Here is a 19,577-nt window from a genome sequence, read left to right as displayed (position 1 = left end):
TCTGTTGTGATTTTCATTCCTTCTGCAGTCGTCACAGCTGGTTTAAGAGTTACAGAAAGAGGAGGAGGAGGAGGAGGAGGGAGGAGGAGGAGGAAGAGGAGGAGGAGGAGGAGGAAGGGACGACAGGATTAGGAGTTTATATTTTCCCCTGGGTTCACTCTGTGGTGCCAAACTTTGACCGCATAGCTTTGGATGATGGTGTCTAATAAATGGACACACACACACACAGACACACACTCAATGCTGTTGTGTCAAAGTGACAGACTCACACTGTGGTTGTCTGTCTGGAGTCTTGGAACCACTTAGCTGCACTAAGTGATATAAACACAAACACAGGTGGAGCGCACAAAGTGTATCATTGACTTTTCTGGGTCATTCATTTACTCGTGGGGGGGGAAACACCTGTCGTCAGGAAAACACTCTTCTCCCTATCGCTCTGTTCATCTCTCTCTCCCTCTGCTCTGTTCATTTCTCTCTCTCCATCTCTCTCTCGCTCTGTTCATCTCTCTCTCCCTCCATAACCCAAAGTAAATCTCCAACCCACCCTCCATCGTTATACTCTCAGGGGTAGTTTTATATTAACTAGCAGAATATTTCACCTAACTGCCTGCCTGTGTGTGTGTGTGTGTGTGTGTGTGTGTGTGTGTGTGTGTGTGTGTGTGTGTGTGTGTGTGTGTGTGTGTGTGTGAGAGAGAGAGAGAGAGAGAGAGGTGGGGGGAGAAAGAGAGAAAGCTTTTATTGTTCTCAACCCCTGCTCAGGCAGAGCAACGTGTGCACAAAGAGACCTGGACCCAGCACACAAATACAGAATGTCACACAAAGACACTCATGCACGCACACAAACACACACCTATAGGCAAATAAGCCACACCTCCACACTCAACAACTTCAATAAACACGCCTGTCAATCACCTTTACACACCTCTGCCTGTCATAATGGTAGTTTCAGAGTTTGCAGATTTTGTGGCAGATTGGCTGTGTGTGTGTGTCTGAAATTGTGTGTGTGTGTGAGTTTCTGCAGCAACTTGTGTGTTGTTCAATTTAACGGTAAATTAGTCTGTGTGTGTGTGTGTGTGTGCTTGCTGACACACACACAAACACTATCGCACATTCTTTCAGGCAAATAAAATCTTTCTCCAGTCTGGCTTCCAGCGTGTGTGCAGCGGTGTGTGTGTGTGTGTGTGTGTGTGTGTGTGTGTCTGTGTTTGTATGTGTGTGTTTTCATTCGGGTGGCAGCCAGCGATCCATGCTACAGTTTAATGTCCACGTGCGATTACTGCAGGAAGAACTTTCCACATTATAAACACTCAGAGGTCAGTTCTCTGTGGTGGGTGAGAACATTTGGGGGAGTTAAGTGTGGTCAAAATAGACGTATCCTCCCTCTCTCTCTCTCTTTCTCTCCTCCTCTCTCTCTATCTCTCTCTCTCTGTGACCTCATCTTACTCTCGCTCCCACACACAAAACAACACCTGTGAGGCTGCCTGCTGGGAGGTCAGCGCTGGAGGTCATCTCTCTCTCTCTCTTTCTATCACTCTCTCTCTCTCTCTACCTCCTCCTCTCCTTTCCTTGGAGCCTCCTCCGACTCCCACACACACCTGAACCTCCCCCTCACAGCCACCTGACACCACCACCACACTGCAGCACCATCAGCCTCTGGTTCTGTTCCTCTGTTCTCAGTGGGAGCAGATGTAGATAAACTATGACACAGATTCACACCAACATGTTGTGAGTTCCTCCCCGACACACACTGTACCCCCCCCACCAAGTTCTGGGTTAATCTGTCCAGTAGTTTTTATGTAATCTTGATAATTTTCAGACAAATAAAAGGACAACATAACCTCTTTAGTGGAAGTAAAGAGAATTCATTAAAAAACTTTACTACAGGTGTTTAAAAGTATGTATTTTACTCCTAATTTTAAATATTACATCAGTTTCCCTGTGTTTCTATTTATTATACAAGAGAGCAACGATAATAATTTCTTGTATCACAGATTCCTCCAGAGCAGCAGTGTTGTGGATTCCACACAGAGAGAGAGAGAGAGAGAGAGAGAGAGATAAAGCCAGAGAGAGAGAAGGCCGAGCCACGGCATGCCTTTCTAATTCACAGCAGCTGAAGCAACACAGGACCTGAGAGTGGAAAGACACACACACACAGACACACACACACACACACACACACACACACACACACACACACAGACACACACGCCCATACACTAACACACCATCGCAGACACATATAGATCATACAACAGTAATTCACTTTCTCACAGATGCATCCAGGGGTTAACGATGCTATAACTGTGTGTGTTTTTACATTAATATAGGTGAGTGTGTGTGTGTGTGTGTGTGTGTGTGTAGGTTAGAGGGAAGTTCAACCTGACGAATCAGATTATAGGGTTACAGAAATGATGTTAACATGATCCAATCAGCTCCTCAGATAGCGAAGGACATAAATAAGAGTCACACACACAAACACACACACACACACACACACACAGAGACACACACAGACACACACACACACAGAGAGAAGTCCAGTGAAATCCAGAGGGCCAGTAAACAGCACCAGCATCCAGGTGACGTATGACTTGGATTAGCTGGGGAGTCACGGCAGGCTTACTGGGATCTGACACACTGAACTGGTGCACTGGGATCTGACACACTGAACTGGAGCCGTTAGAATCCGTCCTGCTGGGACTCATTAGAGATCGAGACTCGGACTTCTCCGTGTTTATTCTTCGTCAGCTTCTTTCACGCTTTGAATTTCACACGTTTTGCAGCCGTCAGTTTGTTTGAACGTGTGGTTTTGATTATTCACATATAACCTACAGCGGGGGGGGGGGGGGGGGGATGGGGCAAATTTTTCATTATTATTATAAGCTGGACCAACATCGTGGATAAAAGCGCTTTTTTTACTTTCCCGGATGTTATCAAACTTTTTCAGGGTCGAAATTGATGTTTGAAGTTTTCAGATTTCCCTTTAGATAGAGAGAAACTACCAGGAGCTTATGTTTCTGTAAAATTAACTCCAGAGTCAATACAGAGAAACCTGCGTCATCTACAGCTTCTATCGAACATATCATTTTAATACAGGTCATATTGCACAGTGTGTTGTATTGGATTTGACCCACAGGCTGTTAGTTATCAACTTCAGGCCGATGTTCACTGTGATAAATGGAGAGTGTGTTAGATTAGAGCAGAAACAAAGTTGAAATTCTGGTGAACTTCAAATATATTTTTTTTTGTAACCGACTCATTTCACCTTATAAAGTCTGAACGTTGAGTTTCAGCAGGAGATGTTAGACCCTGGTGATTTATGATTTCCAGATCCTGAACTGGGACGTTGCTGAGCACCTCTCCGACTCCTCACAGTAAAATATGGGCTCTTGAGAACACGCGCAATAAATTGCAATGGTTTTATTTAACACATGGGAAAAGTGTAATTTACAAGGAACACACAGATGTTTCTGGAAAAGCTGCAGGGTCAAAAATCTCTACATCTGACTGACTAACTTATTAAAATCCACAATTCATATGTGTCAGGACATATTGCAGCTTCACAGCAGGGGGCCCAAAGACCCCGCCCCAGTTTGGCTCCACTTCTACACCCATCATTAAATAGTTGCTGACACAGTCGGTGTGGGGAAGTTACAGTGAGTCACAGATACTCTGAGGGGATGAGGCTACAGGAGGATGGAGGAAGAGGAGGAGGAGGAGGAGGATGAGGAGAGTCCGTGGAGAGATAGAATAAGAGAGGGGGGGAAGGAGGTGCGGGAGAAAGTGTGAAGACAGGGGGAGGCTGGCAGTCGTGATTTAGGACAGAAATATGTACACAAACACAAAGACACACACACACACGCCTCCTGTTCTGCTGTCACCCAGACTAACCAGCCCTTCCCTGGAATGTCCATCTGCAGCTACAGGTTTAGAGTCTCGTAATGCACCCCCCATGTGTGTGTGTGTGTGTGTGTGTTTGTGTGTGTTTGTGTGTGTTTTTTCTCATCCCACCCAGCGACCATGTCAGCTGCTTAGGGACGGAGGGAGTCAGGAACATGCAGAGGGATGTTGATGCCACACCCGAATGTGTGTGTGTGTGTATGTGTGTGTGTGTGTGAGGGTGGGGTGAGGAGACAGCTGAGATTCCGGTTGCACCCCGAAAAAGACAGGAATTAGAAGCATCCTCTGATACAGAGTGCACGCACACGCACACACACACACACACACACAGACACACACACCTCTCATCAGCCCACAGAGCAAACCTAAATACAAACACAGATTCCACAGTAGCACATACCTGCAGACAGGATGCCCATGTATAAACATGAAGTGGACAAATAGCAAAACTCTGACTGGGGAAAACAGACAGACAGACACAGACACAGACACAGACAGACACACAGACAGACAGATAGAAAGACAGACAGACAGGCAGATGGAAAAAAGGCTGTGTCTGTAATAGTGATGCTTTCCGACACAAGAAACGAAATGTCTGTTCGGCTCGGTAAGTTTTCTTTGGACTGGTTTGGACAGAAGATTACACAAACTGATCTGAGAGCAGTCCCTCGTCCACATATTCACTTATGACCTCAAACTGAGATTTCACACTGTGTGAAGGGCTTTGAGAACATGTATTCAAATAACACTTAATTGAAATTTAAAGATTTTCTGGTGCAGTTTATATTTAAAAGTTGCATGAAGAAGGTAAAAAAACACAAGTTTCTCTTCTGATCTTCCTTCATATGATTTTTGTCATTTGTTTTAACACAATAAAGTGTTTTTTTTGTCTTTGAGGTTTCATAAGATTTAGATAGAAAGAGATGAGGAGGAACTGGGTTTTCTCTCCTGACCCAGTGATTCCAGTGTGAGATCACTGTTGGGAAGTTTAAACAATAAGCTCACTACGTCACCTCCCACTCCCAGGACCCCTCTTCCACCCATATTCACAAACCCCCCCACACACACGCACGCGCACACACACACACAGACACACACACCTCGTCTTTCTAAGCATTGGTATGACATCATCCCTCTGGATTGGAAATGGGGTCTGGTGGGGGAGGGGCGTGGGGGAGGCCGGGTCTCTTTGGAGCCAGACAGACATGTTCAGGTTTGAAATGAGCCGAGTTGGATCAGTTACAGTGAAAGCGAGGGAGAGGAGGGAGAGAGGGAGAGAAGAGGAGGAGACAAAGCAGGAGGAGAGAAGAGGAGGAGGAGGCTTCAAAGAGAGGATGAAAGAAATCCACCTCTTCACGTTATTAGAACAAGATCTTTATTTAACATAATCACTTCCTTATCTGACCTCGTGCAGCCTCGTGATCAAAATGCACATTAACTCCTGTATTTTGCCCTTTTATCTATTTCCACATTACCCTCTCCTGCTGCCCCCCCCCCCTCGCTGCCCTCCTATAAATACCCCTCTGCCCCCAGATAGAGCGACAGACCACTTCTCTCTGCTCTATATACCCGGCAGACAGGAGCTATTACACATTCTGCCCCCGCTGGCTCAGAGTTCACAGCTTCACTGGAGGAACGACTTCTTCTGATCGATTCCTGCTCCTTTGATCTTATTGATTTATAAAAGACGGCATCGGCAGAGACAGAAAATATAATACCCCCCCAACGCAAACTAGAAATCATATAAAATATATAAACTAAATAACTTATTCATCCAATGGGAGGTTACCTTGATACATGTCATTTTATAGATTGTTTTGGTTTTATAATTTGTCTTATAAGTAAGTCTGTATTAGTACATTAATATTTTAAATAAAAACTGTCTCTTTTCAAATTCTATTTATTTAATATATTTCTTTCTAGATTTTATGTATAATTACTTATAACAAAGTTTATGATTATTCTTTAACATATCAAGAGTATTATACTTTCTCATGAGGGTTTGATAAAAACATTTTATATCAGGCAGTGTATCTTTATCATAAATGTTTTACTTCCTGATAAAAGGGCCCAATATATATGATTTAAATAAAAAATAAAAAATATTCGATTAATATTGTACAGCAGACCAATCTCTTTTTAATGAATACTTCTTTTTGTCTATTTTCTGTATAAGAAGTGTTCAGTATTCAGTTCCTCTGGTTGGATATTGAAATGTCTCCACGTTGGAAACGACTGTACGAGGAGAAAATAATGAACTGCCCTTTAGAATCATGTGAAACTGCTGACGTGAGTATTTCTCCAGTCATTTGTCATGTGAGTTCACCTGTAGACGTGATGCATGTGACTGTGCACCGGGAGAAACACACATGTCACATGTCACAGCCTCACACTCTTTGTCTGAGCCGGATCTGTTTCATGTGTCGTCTGTTAGCGCTTCACAGGCTCCCTCTGAATCCCTCTCTCCTCTCATCCTCCTCTCATCCTCCTCTTTATCTCCTCCCTCTGTTCTCTGCCACACAAGAACTACACTCGCTCTCATTAAGAGACCTGTGAGGGGGGGAGGATGGAAAGACAAAGAGAGAGAGAGAGAAAGAGAGAGAGAGAAAGGCTCAGGGGACGGAGGGGGGGGTTGAGGAAGAAAGGAGCAGGTAAAGAGGTTAGTAGCACAGGAGAGTGATGTGAGGGCAGCGGGGGGGGGGGGGGGGGGGGGGGGCTTCAGTAAAAATCCAAATAATGAAATGGAGATGAAGAGAAGAATAGAGAGAGAGAGAGAATGAAAGAGCAGGAAAGAGCCCAGAGAGAATCAGAAGTAAAAAAAAAAGAAGAGAAGGTTCCTTGATCCACCCACACATCTGATCGCTCTCGGGGGGGGGGGGTGGGGGGGCGTGATTAGCTCTCACGTGAATCATTGATCCTACAAACAGCAGAACGTCCTCTGAGCATCAACAGAGGTGCTAAGTGTGCCGGGGGGGGGGGGAATTCCTGCATACCTCTACTGGGCGCTCACATGGTTCAGAGAGTGGACAGGATGTGACATCATGGTAGGAAAAATGTGCTCTTTAATGATAGTGGTCAGACTGAAAGAAAGGTCTGTGCTGGTGGATCAACTCAGTGAAACACAAAGGACGAGGCAGCAGAGAACATTCCTGAGGTCAGCGCTGCTCCGACACCACTCAGGAGAGTAAAGATCCATTTCTCTTCAAACACAGGAACAAGCTGCAGACAAGGACTCAACATGCAGCCAATAACCAAACATTATGATTTCAAGACCAAGAAGTTACAGAAACTTTACAGGATTTATTGTTCTCCTCCTCCCTTTGTTCAGAATTCATCCAGGAAACAGATTTACTGATTTATATCTGTGAACAATTAGAATGTTTGGGTTGTGTAACGTTATGAGGAAGTGAGATCGAGTTCAGGTCAAAGATGCATTAATCAATATTTAAATAATTATTAGTTCATCATATGTTTCTACTCAATTTTGACAAAATATTTTGGTCTAGAAGTAAAATTTGTGAAGAAAAACGCAGAAGAAGAATCATAATTATCCTTTAGGAACGAAAAAGCAAAAAAAATAAAAAAATGTGATTCAGCAGCGTGTCAGAGATTTCAAAGAAATGTGTGACTCCACTAATCACCATCTCTGACACACACACACACACACACACACACACACACACACACACACACACACACACACACACACACACACACACACACACACACACACACACACACACACACACACACACACACACACACACACACACACACACACACACACACACACACACACACACACAAACTGTCTGACCTCATGGTCTCCAGAGGAATGAGCGAAAGGAAACGATGGACACAGATCTCCTCAGAGCCTCTATAAATATTGAATGTCACTATTCATCTCTCACACACACACACAAGCACACACACACACACATGTGTACACATACACACACGTACACAAACACACACATGTAAACTTGAAGAATTCCTGCTTATCTGTGTAAACTCATTTTATGGTGAGAGGGGAAAGGGAGAGAGAGTGCAGACAAACACGTTCAAACTTTTGACCCTGATTTCAGTTCGACTTTCTGCTGTTTTTACACAACTGAGTGGACATGATAACGGCCAACAACACGCCAACAACACGCCAACAACACGCCAACAACACGTACTTGACTAATACTCGTACAAGACAAAGAATCCTGGAACCAGACCAAAAGTCATAATGCACAAAGAGAAGATGAAGAATGAAATACAACTGCTGCAAATCAGATTTCAATCTGAATCTGTGACCATTGTCAACACAAAGAGCTGAATGCTACACAAACATACATTCACCAACACAACTCTGCACACGTCACATCCACGGGAACAACCACCAGCGAAACTCGGTCCTACCTTGAACTCGTGCAGCTGCTGTTTGATCATCTCCACCTCGGAGCCGACCAGGCCCTGAGCGCTCAGCCCCTCCTCAGCTCTACCCAGAAGCCCTTGCAGCTCCGCCACCAGCCGGTAGAAGTCCTGAACCTTCTCCGCAGCGTCCTCGATCTGGTCCAACCGGGCCTGGCTGCGCTCACTCAGCTGACAGAAGCAGAATGAAGAGTCAATCCATGCAGATTGAGATTAGATCAGATTAACAATAAAGGAAATCATCTCCCTTCGGCCTCACCTTGCCGGCTTGGCGGCTCAGAGCCTCCGTCTCCCTCCTGAGCGCCAGGAGGTCGGGGGAGGAGCCCTCCCGCCGCAGCATGGTGGTGCACTCCGACCCGTGACCCTCCAGCTCCGTCCTCAGGTCGCTCAGCCGGGACAGGAAGCCCTTGAGAGTGTCGGCCTGCGAGGCCAGCGAGTCGGCGTCGCGTCCTGCAGGACTGAGCGAGTCCAGCTCATCGTCCAGGTCGGCGAGACGCGAGAACACGTCCCGCACGTGGGACTGGACCTCGCCCACGCCCTGGAGGCGGGACTCCAGGGACGAGCAGCAGTGTTCGATCTGATGACGGAGGAAAAAGAGAAAGAACAAAAGGTGAGAGGAGATTCAAACGGGAACTAAGTGAATATTTGAATTATTTATCTTTTGCCTTCCAGGGATGAACCATCTGTCTATTCTGTAATTCTTCCTGCAATATTTCCATAAATGTGATATATATATATAAAGGACAGTGATGATAATTGGTTAATAAGCCTCCTCACGCCACAGATTAACCAGATAAAGAGAAACTTGTGTGGTAACTTTCTCTGGATAAGAAACAAAAACCCTGGAACAGAATCATGTGAAACGAAAGCAGAAAATGATGCAACTCCAACAGCCAGTAAAAATAGACTCAGTCAGTGTAGGTGCTAGAAGAAGACAAGAGGAGCGTTATCTAAGAGGAGGAGGTTCTCCTGCAGCACAGCACGATTCAAACAGAGAAATAAAACAGCTCAGTGGGTAACAGGGACGTTTTAACAAACATTCTGAGCTCATGTGATGTTTTTTTTTACCTTAAATGGAATATTTAGAAGCCGTATTGCAGAGAATAGATGCAATAGTGTGGAGGCTGAATTCTGGTCGGCTTGGGTTTACATTTCAAACAATGATGAAGTGTTGAATTTCCACAATGACCATATATGACGAGTGCAACTGTAATAGGCTCAAACGCTTCTGGGAGCTATAGTTGTTCTGCTCTCTCTCAACTCACTGACACTTGTCTGCTAAGCAACTACACACACACACACATCAGCTCACACACAGACACACACACACACACTAGATGTGACACCCTCTCACACAGTGACCCCCTTTGGTATAAATAGTTCCCCCTGTAGAACATCTCTTCACTCCAGACTGCATAAATTGTGGAGGTTACATTAAGTCAGATCTTCTCTTCATGTTCAGAAGCTCGGTTTCTCTTTATGAGTGGGTCGAGTAGAGTTTGGATTAAATGAGCTTTAATGAGACACCTCTGGTCAAACCCTGGAGGAGGAATGAAGTAGAGTTTTTTTGCAGAGAGCTTAAATGAAGCTATAAAGAAAAACACGTCCTTAAAACCCTGAATTAATTCACATTGATATGAACAGAAGAGGGAATTTGTCTTCTGTCTCTAATTCCTCAAACATCTCAAACCAAACCTGCCGGTCGTCACATTTATAAAACCTGTTGTTCCTGACCAGGACTGCTGCTCACCTTGCCAGTCACGTCATCGTACTCTTTCTCTGTGTCCTTGGCCTGCTCCTGAAGCCTCTGGGCCCCCTCGGTGCCGCCCCCTGGTGTCTGCGGAGCGTCCTGCACCAGCCCCTGGGCCAGGTCTCGGAGGTAGACCACCTGGGGCTGCAGGGACCTCAGGTTCTCCTGCTGGCTCCTCAACCGCTCCAGGCTCTTAGCGCTGCACGCCTGCATGGAAGAGAAGTGGATGTGAGTCCTTCTGTACTTAAACCATTGTGAGACACACAGTGTTAATGACAATATGACCAACTGGTTCCCAGTACCTGAGGACCCAGAGCCTCCTGCACTTTGATCTGGTGCTTGGCGGCCTCCAGCCTCCTCTCCACAGCCTGTCTGCCCTCTTCAAACTCCTTCAGCCGGCCGGCCAGTTCCTCCAGCTGGGAGGTGCGGCTGTGGAGCCTCTCTCCCAGTCCATCCACCCGGCGGTTCAACTGGGCCTTCTCATCTCGCACCTGCAACAAATCAGTTTGAAATCAATTTAGTTTTCTTTATTTTCTTAATCTGTGACTTGCACATCAGTGACAATGCACCAGGTGTGTACCTCCTCCTCCCCGATGCAGCACTGCTCCAGCAGCTGGTCGGCTGCGGTGTTGAAGGACTCGAGCAGCGGCTGCCGTCTCTCCAGGTCAAGGGTCAGACCTCGTGTCCTCTGCAGAGCTTCGTCCAGGACAGACGAGTCCAGCGTGATGTCTCCGTCCTTCTCCTCGCAGTCTGATAACCAGGGGATCAGCTCCGCCTTGTGCTGCTGGTAGGTCTCCGCTTTGCTCAGTGTGTTCTTCAGCCTGCTCTCACGCTCAGAGAGTCGCTGGTTCAACCCCTCCCAGTCCTGTCGCAGGGACGCCAGGCGAGACTGAAGGGTGGAGCGCTCGTCTCCGCCTGCCGGGAGAGAGGCGAGCAGCGAGGCTCCCTCGGCCTGAAGCAGCTCGTAGGAGCCGCGCTGGCTGGCGATGCCGCGCTGCAGCTCCTCTGTCTGGGCCAGCAGGGAGCGGATGGCCGGTGGCTGGCAGGGCAGGGAGTCCCCGGTGGAATCTCTGGGATCGGCCTGTTTGTCGAGCCACGAGCGCAACTCCTCGAACATCTGCTGGAACTGCTGGGTGGAGGACAGGGCGGCCTGGAGCTGAGAGAGGCCGTCCGCTGGAGGAGAGCAGAGCCCCGGGGATTACAAACACAAACACTGAGAGGGAACTCTAAACAAAGAAATCACAAGGAGGACTTGAGGCTTGTGTTTATTTTAGTGGATTTGTTAGGAGAGTTTCCTTGTTATCGAAACAATAATCCTATAAGAGCTAAAGAGGGACCGATTAAGACCAACACAGATAAATCAAATAAACTCCACCAACCTGCTCGCTCCTCCAGGCTCCTCAGTGGAGCGCTGACGCTCTGCAGCCGTTTGCTCAGCTCCTCCTTCAGGTACGGCTCAGCCACGATGGCGCTCAGCTCGTGACAGAGCGTCTCAGCCTCGGCGAGCTCGGTCCTCCGTCTCTCCAGCTCCGAGCGGATCTCTCCGGTCTCCTGCAGGCGGCGTTTCAGCGCCTCAGGCTGGGCACTGAGCGAGGCCTGGGAGTCCAGCCTCTCGCCCAGAGCAGAGACACTGGAGGAGAGCTGCCTGAGCAAAGCCTGAGCAGGAGAGGAGCGAGGTTAGAGGGTCATCCTGTGATGGTGAAGCTTCAAACCACTCTTACTTGGACCAGTCTCACCTGGTAGCGTTCACTGGTTCCCTGGGCCTGGTCGATGTGGCTGGACCTCTGAGTCAGTCGGCCTGTTAGGTCTTCCCACTGCTGCGAGATGGAGCCCAGCTCCGCCCGCACCTCCGCCAGGTCCTTGGCGTCCTGGGCGGAGTCACCGGTCTGGGAGAGGATCCCCTCGGCGGACTGGGTCAACTGGTCAAACTGTGGCCGCCGGGTGTCAAACTCACGCATCATGAACTGAAGGAAAGAGGATTAAACCATAAGAAAGAAACTCGTGGAGAAATTCTATAAGACATCAATATCTACATTTATAGTTAAAATAACATTTTACAACGAAGAGGTGGCACCTCAATCAAATCAACAAACATTGATTGTGTCTTTGTGAACTTTGATAACTGTTGTTCATCTCTTGTGTCTCTGCCACACACCTGCACTTGTTGTTTCTGTGTGGTGAGCATGTTGGGGTCGATGCTCAAAGGTCCCAACACGCTCATCATCAGCTCCTTCTCCCGCAGCCACGGGCCCAGCTGATTGGCTGCTGAGGCGAAGCTGCCCAGCCTATCGGCACACGTCTCCAGCTCCGTCTGCCGCTGGGCTGCGTTCTGATTGGTCGTCTGCCAGCGGGAGTCTGGAGAAATGAAGAATAGAGGAAAGAGTGAGAGGGAAATCAAGGATAATAAAAAGTGTTGATAATTGTGTGTCTTTATGTTCCATTAAAAAGTGATGAAAGGAAAGTTGTTCAATAAAAAGTTCTGTTAAATCACAGTGAATATGAGGTTAATCAGACATCAGCATCAGTGATGGAGAAGAAATCTGTTTCCTTGATTTAACATTATTTTTGTCTTTCCTCCTTCTTCTCCTTCGCTGACTCATGTTGTGGGCAACCAGTGTGCGTCTTTGTGTGTGTGTGTGTGTGTGTGTGTGTGAGTGTGTGTGTGTGTGTAGCAGTTCACACAGCTATGAAAAGACTTTATAAAATACGAAATATAAAAGGCCCCTTGTTGGATTTCACTTTAAATATTTGTATCACTGTTACCTCATACGAGGCTCTGGTAAAAATATCAAGTGTGCAAAAGAACAAATGACACTTCCCACTCAGTCCCTGGATAAAACTGGAATCTCTTCTCTTCAGATTCTGAATCTATGCACCGGGGCCTTTTTCAAAATGTTTGTGCTGTAAAGTACCGGAAAGTATTTCTATGATGACCCCGACAGCTGAGTATCACAAGTAGCTTCTTCTCGTGGTCATAAACCAGGTCATTCTACTCATTCTAAATTAGCTTCTGCCTTCAGGCCCCTGAGTTGGTTTATCAGAGCTCGTACCTATCTCCTGCAGCTGTTGTCTCCAGCTGTCAGCTTCTGGAGAGTCAGGGTTGTCAGCAATGAGCTTCCTCAGTGTGCTCTTCAACTCCTCCACCGTCCCAGAGTGATCCGCCAGCTCCGAGAGCAGGGCCTGGAGAGGAGGAGGAGGGAGGATGAGCAGTTCATAAGATGAAACACAAGAGTTTATCTGATATAACATGTTTGTGTCAGTGTGGGTTTTATCTGCTGTTTTGGGGTTTAAAAAAAGGATTTTATACACCAGGTTGTTTTATTGGTTCCCCTTTGAAAAGCCTGAACCGACCCCGAACCCTTACAGAGGAGGTGAACCCGGCTCTCTACCTTGTTCTCCTGGGCCTGGGCGCGCACCGCCTCCGGCTTGGAGGGGGAGGCGGTCTGTCCCTGTCTCAGACTCTGCTCTTTGTCCGTCAGCCAGGTCTTCAGCTGGTCTGCGCCCTGCCTGGCCTTCTGCCTCAGCTCCAGTGAGGCCTGCTGGCGACTGACACGATCCTTCAACTCCCCGCCCAGCGACTCGTATCGACCGTTCACCTCGGACACGGCCACCTGCAGCTCCGTCAGGTCTGAGAGCACAGGGGACAGAAGAGGGGGACAAGAATGTGTGGGTTGAGATGAGCAGAAGGGCAGAGACGCAGAGAAAGAGCTGCAGTTGTTATTAACCTTTTTATTAAAGTTTTATTAAGTGAACACATTTGCCACTGACAGATGTTTTGCACAGATATAAAGCTGACAGAGACACGACAGTAGAAAACACAGAGAACACTAGAATCTCTCAGTGAGGACGAACTCACCTTTGCAGGTGTGAATGCCATTGACACTGCTGGGACCTGCTGAGCCATTGATGTGTGGGGCACCTGGGAGAAACACACACACACACACGCACACCAGACTGAGACAGCTGCACTACGGCCGGGCCACAAACACACAAACAGCACCAGTGATGCACCAACAGGTAGAAAACTGCAACAAAAACTGTGCTCGATACAAAGAGCTGGACAGAAGCCATGTGAAAAGCAACATAAATACATATATTTGTGTATATTAACCATATTGACCGAGACAGAATCTATAATAAATAAAAATCTATAGCGTTCTGATTGGCTCTGTACGTTCTTCTTCTCTGCTCCTGTGGTTTTTGATTCTCTGAAGCTCTTGTGGACTTTCCCTCCCACGTGCATCATCTGTAAATCTAAATCTCTCCAAATAAAAGTAATTTGAAGCTGAAGGGGAGCGGGAGGACTGTTTTGATTGGCCGCTCTCACCACTTTTGGTCCGAGGAGCGGTGATGTCGATGATAAGAGCCTCCAGCTCGGAGCCCGTCTTACTCAGCTCCTGGACCCTGGATCCCTGCGACTCCCAGTCGTTCAACAAGTCCTGAAGGAAAAACAATTCACTTTCTATCACTGGAGTCAAACTAAAACACAAGAGATACTTTCTATTGTCAGATTAAACATGTGGATGCAGAGTTCAGTGCTGTTCTCCCGACCTGGAGCTGCTGCACTCGTTTCTGCAGGCCCTCGGTGCTGAGGTTGGCCTCTTTGGGGGGAAGCTGCTCCTGTGCCGTCTGGAGCCACCTGACCAGAGAGCCGGAGAGCCCACGGAAGCTGAGCAGCTGCTGCTCACAGGCCTGGATGGCAGCGAACCTGAGGAGAAGAACAGAGGGCAGGAGGGAGGAGGAGGAGGAGGACAGGATGAAGAACAGCGACAGAGGGCAGGAGGGAGGAGGAAGAGGAAAAGATGAAGATCAGGGACAGAGGGCAGGAGGGAGGAAGAGGAAGAGGACGGATGAAGATCAGCGACAGAGGGCAGGAGGGAGGAGGGAGGAAGAGGACGGGAGGAAGAACAGCGACAGAGAGCAGGAGGGAGGAAGAGGAAAGGATTAAGAACAGCGACAGAGGGCAGGAGAGAGGAAGAGGAAAGGAAGGAGGGAAGGAAGAAAGTGGAGATTGAGTAACTAAAAGAACAAGTCATATCTTTATGGTTTCAACTCAAAGTGAAACCATCACATGGTCCATCTGAGGCTATATTTACACTATTACACACTATTTTTACACACAAAAGCGTAAACAAAGTGTTGACACGATGAATTCCAGGTCCTCACTCGCCCCGAGGCAGCGTTAACTCGCCCCTGACCTCCTCTCTCTCTCTGTGTACGTGATCTGTCTCGAGGAGTCGCTGAGAGAAGTGCCGACTGCCTGAAGACAAAACCTCCCTAAAGGAGCGGTGTCATTATCATGCTGCTCCTTTCTCCTTTCTCCTCCTCCTCCGGGACTCGAGCCCCGAGACTCCAGAGAGAGAGAGAGAGAGAGACGTTTATAGGACGGACAATGACCCACGTCCATGCTAACAGATACTGTACAGGAGCTGGAAACACATCATGTAAGACACATATGATATCAAACTACGACACTGATATCTGAGATGATAGAGGAGGGATTTATTTAATTCTATAAATCCAGTCTAACAGGTTTTTACAGCTTTGCATCTGGTGCCACCTTGTGGATTTCATGGTGAATTGTGCAACTGACGGAGAGGAATTAAAAATATCTTCTTCTATTTCTATTTATCAATCTTAAGAGATAAATAATTTGTGTTTATTGAAGAATACATGTTAGAGACAGGAAACTCGCCCAGGCCGAAACACATCTTTTCACAACCACGGCAAATATATGAAAAATGCGTTTCTAGCTGCACTTTTCAGAAGTTGCCCAGATGTTCTCACCTTTCGTTGACATTTGCTTCCAGATGTGTGAAGTCGTCGGACACCCCCCTCACATTATCCAATAAGCCCTGAGAGTTGCTCAGAGCGTGTGACTGGCTGAGCTCGGAGCCGAGGCTGCAGAAGGACTTCAGCTGACCGGCTTCCTGCTCCAGCTCCGACCTCACCTCCTGGGAAGAGGTGCAGTGGATGAAAAAGCTGATTATAACTGAGGAGCTAACTTTAAGGAGTCGTATCATGTAACTGAAATTAGGTTATTTGACTAATCTGACTCTTCTACCCACCTCGACAGTTTGCCTGTAGTCGTCCACGCTGCGGTCGGGCTGGCCCACCGGGCTCAGGGCCTTCAGGCGGGTCTGGGTGAAGACATGGAGGTCGGTCCCCAGCCGCTCGTAACTCTCCAGTCGGGGCAGCAGCCCTTTGAGCTCGGCTTCCCTCTCCGCCTGGCTGGCCTGGGCTGCAGTGTAGCGCTGAGTCAGCTCGTCCAGAGCTCCCTGGAGGCCTGAGGCTGTGGAGGCGTCAGAGCTCTGGAGCAGTTTGGAAATGGAGTCTCGAGTTGCCTCCACGCTGCCCTGCCTGGAGAGCAGCTCCTGCCGGAGTTTCTGAGGATGAGGAGAAGTCGGGATATTAAACAGCTCCATTTCTAATAAACCCTGCAGCTTCCCTCTGGTGATAGTCCCACCTGGTTTTGGGTGAGGGCGTCTTGCACAGCCTGTGCGGTGGGCTCCACTGGTCCAGGCTTCAGGACCAGTTTGTCCAGCCAGCTGAGCAGAGCCTTCAGACCCTCCTGGACGCTGACGGACTGGGCCACGGCCGTCTGAAGCTGCTCGGCCCGTTCAGACACAGAAGATGAGAGGGAGCCGAACCTCTTCTCCAAACCATCTGAGGAAGACAAGACAGTTACTCACAAGCTCAGGGAAGAGTAGGAGTGGAGGTGTCGGGCAGATTCATTTACCTGCGGCACAGAGGATGTCCACAGCTTTCAGGGAGGGAGACTCATCTGTGCTGACCAGATCTCGACCGGCTCTCTTCACCTTCTCCAGCTGCACCGAGCGCTCGGCCAGTTCATCCTGCAGCAGCTGAGGACACACAGTTTGAATCAATTCATTTCCATTTAAATGAATTCATTTCTATATTTATTTCCAGACTTCCTCTCCCTCGTGTTGTGTTTCATTGGCTCGTCTCTCACCTGTACTTGTCTCAGCGTGTTCTGCAGGTTCTGTGGGTCCTTGTCTCCACCCGGCCCGGCGATGCTTTGGTTCTGTTCCTGAGTGCTGAGCCACGAGTGGAGGGAGACGACCTCATCCTGGTGCTGCTGGTATCTCTCCAGCAGGCCGGACAATCGACCGCCAAGATCTGACGACTGCACACGCCAACAGAGAATTTGAATGAGTGATTCACTCGGCAAATATGTGACTATTTGTGTTTTATTACCAGTGTCTCTCACCTTGGTGTGTAGGGTTGTGTATCTGTGGTTAGCATCGTGCAGCTTGTCGGTCACCAGCTGCTTGGTGCTGTCCAGAGCGGGATCCGAACCTCCAACCTGCTCCAGAGCCCCTTGAACGGAGTCTAGAACCTTCTGACCCGAGATGGAGACGAAGCGCAGATCGGCCTTGTGGCAGATCACATCCTCAGCAAGCTGCAAAACCAGTGAGAGGTCAGTGAACCGCTGGCAGGTAGGTCAGAGAGAAAAATACTATTTCAAGAAACAGTTAAAACTCTTATTAATGGGCATGAATGATCGGAAACTAGAGACAAGCAGGTCACGGGTTCAAATCCCAGGCTGGGTAAGGAAAACATAAGAAACTGCAAAAGTGATATCAAGGGCCTCCTCTTGAGAAACTCGACTTGTTCCCAGATGTGATTGATGTGAGTGTAAATCAGAGAAACTTCTGGGCTCAAGGTCGGATGGAAACCGAGCGTGGAAACTCAATCTTCCTCGGATAATTAAAGTAAAAGCACAGTTCCTCAGAATGTGGTTTTTCTTGGCTCGGACGCAGTGGGTGATATTTCTCAGCCCATTGACTTCACTTCACAGCAGTGAAAACATTAATACAACACAACTGAACGGCGCCACCTACAGGCAACAGGCAGAAACAGCAGGATTTACTGCAAGTTAAAGCTTTTTTCCTTGACTTTTGTATAGTTGCTGTGGTTGTGTGTTTTTTCCGGACTACATAAAATCAAGCACTTTCTGTGTCTGGAGAATTATCTGCTCAGTTTATAATGTTGAGTGAGAAGTCCGTCTTTCAGGGCTGTACCACTCAGATTACTTTCTTTGACTGAGTTATAAAATCTTCATCTTCAGGCCTAAACTGCTGCTTTTGAGTTGCTTCACAACCTTTTTGTAAATTGATATTGTCGTGTATGTTGTGTACCTTTCTGTGCTCCTCCAGCCTGGCCTTCAGTCCCTGTGCGTCAGTTTCTCCTTCCCCCAGGGACCGGAGCTCTTGCTCGCTCTGCTCCAACCAGGCACCAAGACTTCCATGTTCGTGGAGGAACTTCGTGAACTCGTCCTTCAGAGATTCAGACTTCCTCAGACGGTCCTGGAAGAAACGTTTAGAGTTTACTACAACACTCTAACATGACATCCTGTAGACGTGACACACACACACAGACACACAGACACACACACACACACACACTGAGCTCAGTACCTGGCAGCTCTGCAGCCTGTCCTGGTGCTGGGCCTGCAGCTGGTCCAGGGCAGCCCGGAGACGCTGCTTCTCCTCGGGAGGAACCGTCGAGTCGGGCTGGTCCAGAAGAGACCGGGTGGCCTGGGTGATCTGAAGCAGCTGTGCCTGCTGGGACTGAAGCTGCTGAAGCTCCGCCTGGTAGAGAGGTCAAAGGTTACAGGTCATTAACTGGTATTAATGTAAGATGAGGAAAATGCTCAAAAGAGAAGAGATCCTGACCTGCAGCATCTCAGTGTGTGACAGGACAGCGCCCTCTGGCTGTGAGAACGCTGCATCGACCACACTCTGATCCATCACAGATCCGGCTCCTCTCCTTCCCGGTTGGTTCAGTGATGACAGGTCTTTGAGCAGAGAGTCGATCTGACCTCGTGTCTCCTGGAGATCCTCCTCCGCCTTCGCCTGGAGAAGAGGAGGAGAACAAATATTCCAGATAAGCCCCTCGAGGAAGACGTAATAAACCACATGCACATCTAGAACCAGCCTCTTGTCCCCACCCGTTGTGTGTTCTGCTGGACGGTGGTGCTGATGGCCGTGTCCAGCTCGGACACCGACGTGTTGGCCGTGTCCCTCAGGGCGCTGTACTGCTCTTTCATTCTCGTCAGCGCCCCCTGGAGGTTCTGCCTCTCCTCTGGACTCAGAGTGTCCCCGCGTTCCGCCAGGAAGTCCTCCACCGAGCGGATGGCCTCAGCGATGCCCTCGCCTCTCGTCTGGAGATCCTTCTGCACTTCCTGTGGAGACCAAAACATCATGTATCTAAAGTAATTCTTTATCTAAGTTTAAATTATGTTGTATTTTCTGCTTGCTGGCTTTGATGACTATATAAATAAAGTTGTGTTATTAGTAGTTGTATTGTTTGTGTCTTAAAGTATTAAACATTTTCATGGGTTTGACACATCAGGGATGAAAAGGCTTTAGATGAATAAATGAGTGCAAATGTAAGTTAACCTTTAAATAAATCAGATAAGTTAAAAAGCCAATATTAGATTAATTTAATTATTATGAATAACTGAATATACATGCACCTATAAACA

General features: G+C 47.9%; 1 protein-coding gene across 1 annotated transcript in view; it reads right to left on the bottom strand.

Moving 5' to 3' along the window:
- macf1a (microtubule actin crosslinking factor 1a) overlaps positions 1-19,577 on the bottom strand; it is a 136,026-nt gene that overhangs the window by 8,065 nt on the left and 108,384 nt on the right. Inside the window, 23 exon segments of the mRNA XM_053446370.1 lie at positions 8,305-8,487; positions 8,576-8,893; positions 10,067-10,273; positions 10,369-10,557; positions 10,647-11,239; positions 11,446-11,722; positions 11,803-12,030; positions 12,222-12,421; positions 13,117-13,246; positions 13,456-13,694; positions 13,923-13,985; positions 14,394-14,505; positions 14,618-14,774; positions 15,854-16,020; positions 16,135-16,452; positions 16,533-16,732; positions 16,806-16,929; positions 17,040-17,213; positions 17,298-17,489; positions 18,229-18,396; positions 18,508-18,681; positions 18,766-18,945; positions 19,041-19,274. Coding sequence (XP_053302345.1) covers positions 8,305-8,487; positions 8,576-8,893; positions 10,067-10,273; positions 10,369-10,557; positions 10,647-11,239; positions 11,446-11,722; positions 11,803-12,030; positions 12,222-12,421; positions 13,117-13,246; positions 13,456-13,694; positions 13,923-13,985; positions 14,394-14,505; positions 14,618-14,774; positions 15,854-16,020; positions 16,135-16,452; positions 16,533-16,732; positions 16,806-16,929; positions 17,040-17,213; positions 17,298-17,489; positions 18,229-18,396; positions 18,508-18,681; positions 18,766-18,945; positions 19,041-19,274 — 4,827 coding nt within the window.

The sequence above is a fragment of the Pleuronectes platessa genome, chromosome 18, assembly GCF_947347685.1.
Source record: "Pleuronectes platessa chromosome 18, fPlePla1.1, whole genome shotgun sequence".
Lineage (NCBI taxonomy): Eukaryota > Metazoa > Chordata > Actinopteri > Pleuronectiformes > Pleuronectidae > Pleuronectes > Pleuronectes platessa.
This window is presented reverse-complemented; position numbering and strand designations above follow the sequence as displayed.